At 63.2% G+C, this 1,512-nt stretch overlaps 1 protein-coding gene across 1 annotated transcript in view; it reads right to left on the reverse strand.

Annotated features, from left to right (window-relative positions):
* Positions 1 to 1,512, reverse strand: part of VOLCADRAFT_107956 (uncharacterized protein) — a gene marked incomplete at both ends in the record, with an annotated part of 15,947 nt that overhangs the window by 11,623 nt on the left and 2,812 nt on the right. The window contains 2 exons of the mRNA XM_002958063.1: positions 230 to 349; positions 1,025 to 1,277. Coding sequence (XP_002958109.1) covers positions 230 to 349; positions 1,025 to 1,277 — 373 coding nt within the window. The remainder of the gene's footprint in view (positions 1 to 229; positions 350 to 1,024; positions 1,278 to 1,512) is intronic.

The following is a 1,512-nucleotide window of genomic DNA, read 5'->3' on the forward strand; positions in this document are numbered from 1 at the left end:
CCTCACCCCCCGCACCCCCCCTCACCCCCTCACCCCCCTCACCCCCCTCAACCCCCCGTCCTCCTTGCTGTCCGTCCCCCTTTCCTCCCCCTTTCTCCTTTCCTCCCTTCCCTACTCGCTTTTTTTAGAGGCCGGCAGCTGCCTTTTTGATCTTTTTGCACAGGATTCCCCCCCGTCCCCCCCCCTCCCCCGACACACACACACACACACACACACACACCTTACCCACCCTCCCACCCCTCCCAATTCCCCCCCCCCCAGTTGCTGACCTGCTTGGAGCGCACCAGGAAGTCCTGTCGGCCCACTAGCAGGATGCGGTCGGGGTCCAGCATCTGAAGAACCGGAATGCCTGCGTGCGTGTATGTATGTACGTATGTACGTATGTATGTATACACGCGCATGCCCACGCATACACACACGCGGCGTTTCCCAGTGGGTGAGCGAGTGGGGGTTCGGTGGGGCAAAGGAGGGTGAGTGAGAAGCGAGTAAAGGAGAGACCAACCAAGCCATGCAGCCGTGTCTGTTGCCGGTGGGGTGGGGTAGGCTGGGGGTGGGGATGCGGCAGTTAGGGTGGTGTTATCCGCAAGCCCTTGCCCCTCATCCACGTCCGCGCCTTGCATTCACTCCCCCTCTTCTTCCCCCTCCACCCGGCAATCCGTACCTCCCAATCCAAATCAGCCCCTGCCGACCTACCTTCCAGCCACAACCCCACTTTTGCAGGATCAGGCCTGAGGCCCCCCTCCCCCCCCTCCCGGCCCCTGCCTGGGGGTGTTGGCGGACCTCCCAGGCCCGTATTTGCCTCCGTCAGGGACCACCACGTCACATCACGTCACATCACATCACATCACCAACATCATGTCATCATCCCGCCCTCCCCCACCGCAAAGCCCCCTCAGGCCCCTCCCCGCACAAGTTGTTAACAGTACTTTGCGTGACATCAGTTTCAATTCCTTCCCCTCGTGCGTTTATTTTCCCTCCCTCCCCCCCTTAAACCCCCTCCCCCCCTCTTCCCCACGTCACACACCTCCCATGCCGAACGGCCCTGGGGGCCGCAGCAGCGGATCAGGAGCCTCCGCTAAGGAGCCCCCCGCCCCCGCCCCTCCGGCTGACGCCGCCGCCGCCACCTCCGCCTCCCGGTCACTGAACACATGCAGCAGTGACCCCGTACGGCGGTCCAGTGCAAACACCCGCGTGCGGCGCTCCCCCGTTATGATGGACCCATCATCGGTCAGGGAGGGGGAGGTGTCCACCAGCTCAGGCAGCGTGATGGGCAGCCGCTGCAGGGGCAACAAGGGGGGAGGAAGAGTGGGGGTGGGAGGCGGGGAGAAGGGGGATTAGGCGGGGAAATAGGCGGGAGATTCAGAAATGCAGGAAGAGAGGAAAAGGGCAAGAGGAACGCGGAAAGAGGAGGAAAGCAACACCAGCAGCACCCACAACACCAGCAGCACCCACAACACCAGCAGCACCCCAGCAGTAGCAACATCGCCGCCACCAGCAGCTGTAGCAGCAGAG

This window comes from Volvox carteri, assembly GCF_000143455.1.
Source record: "Volvox carteri f. nagariensis unplaced genomic scaffold VOLCAscaffold_85, whole genome shotgun sequence".
Taxonomy (NCBI): domain Eukaryota; kingdom Viridiplantae; phylum Chlorophyta; class Chlorophyceae; order Chlamydomonadales; family Volvocaceae; genus Volvox; species Volvox carteri.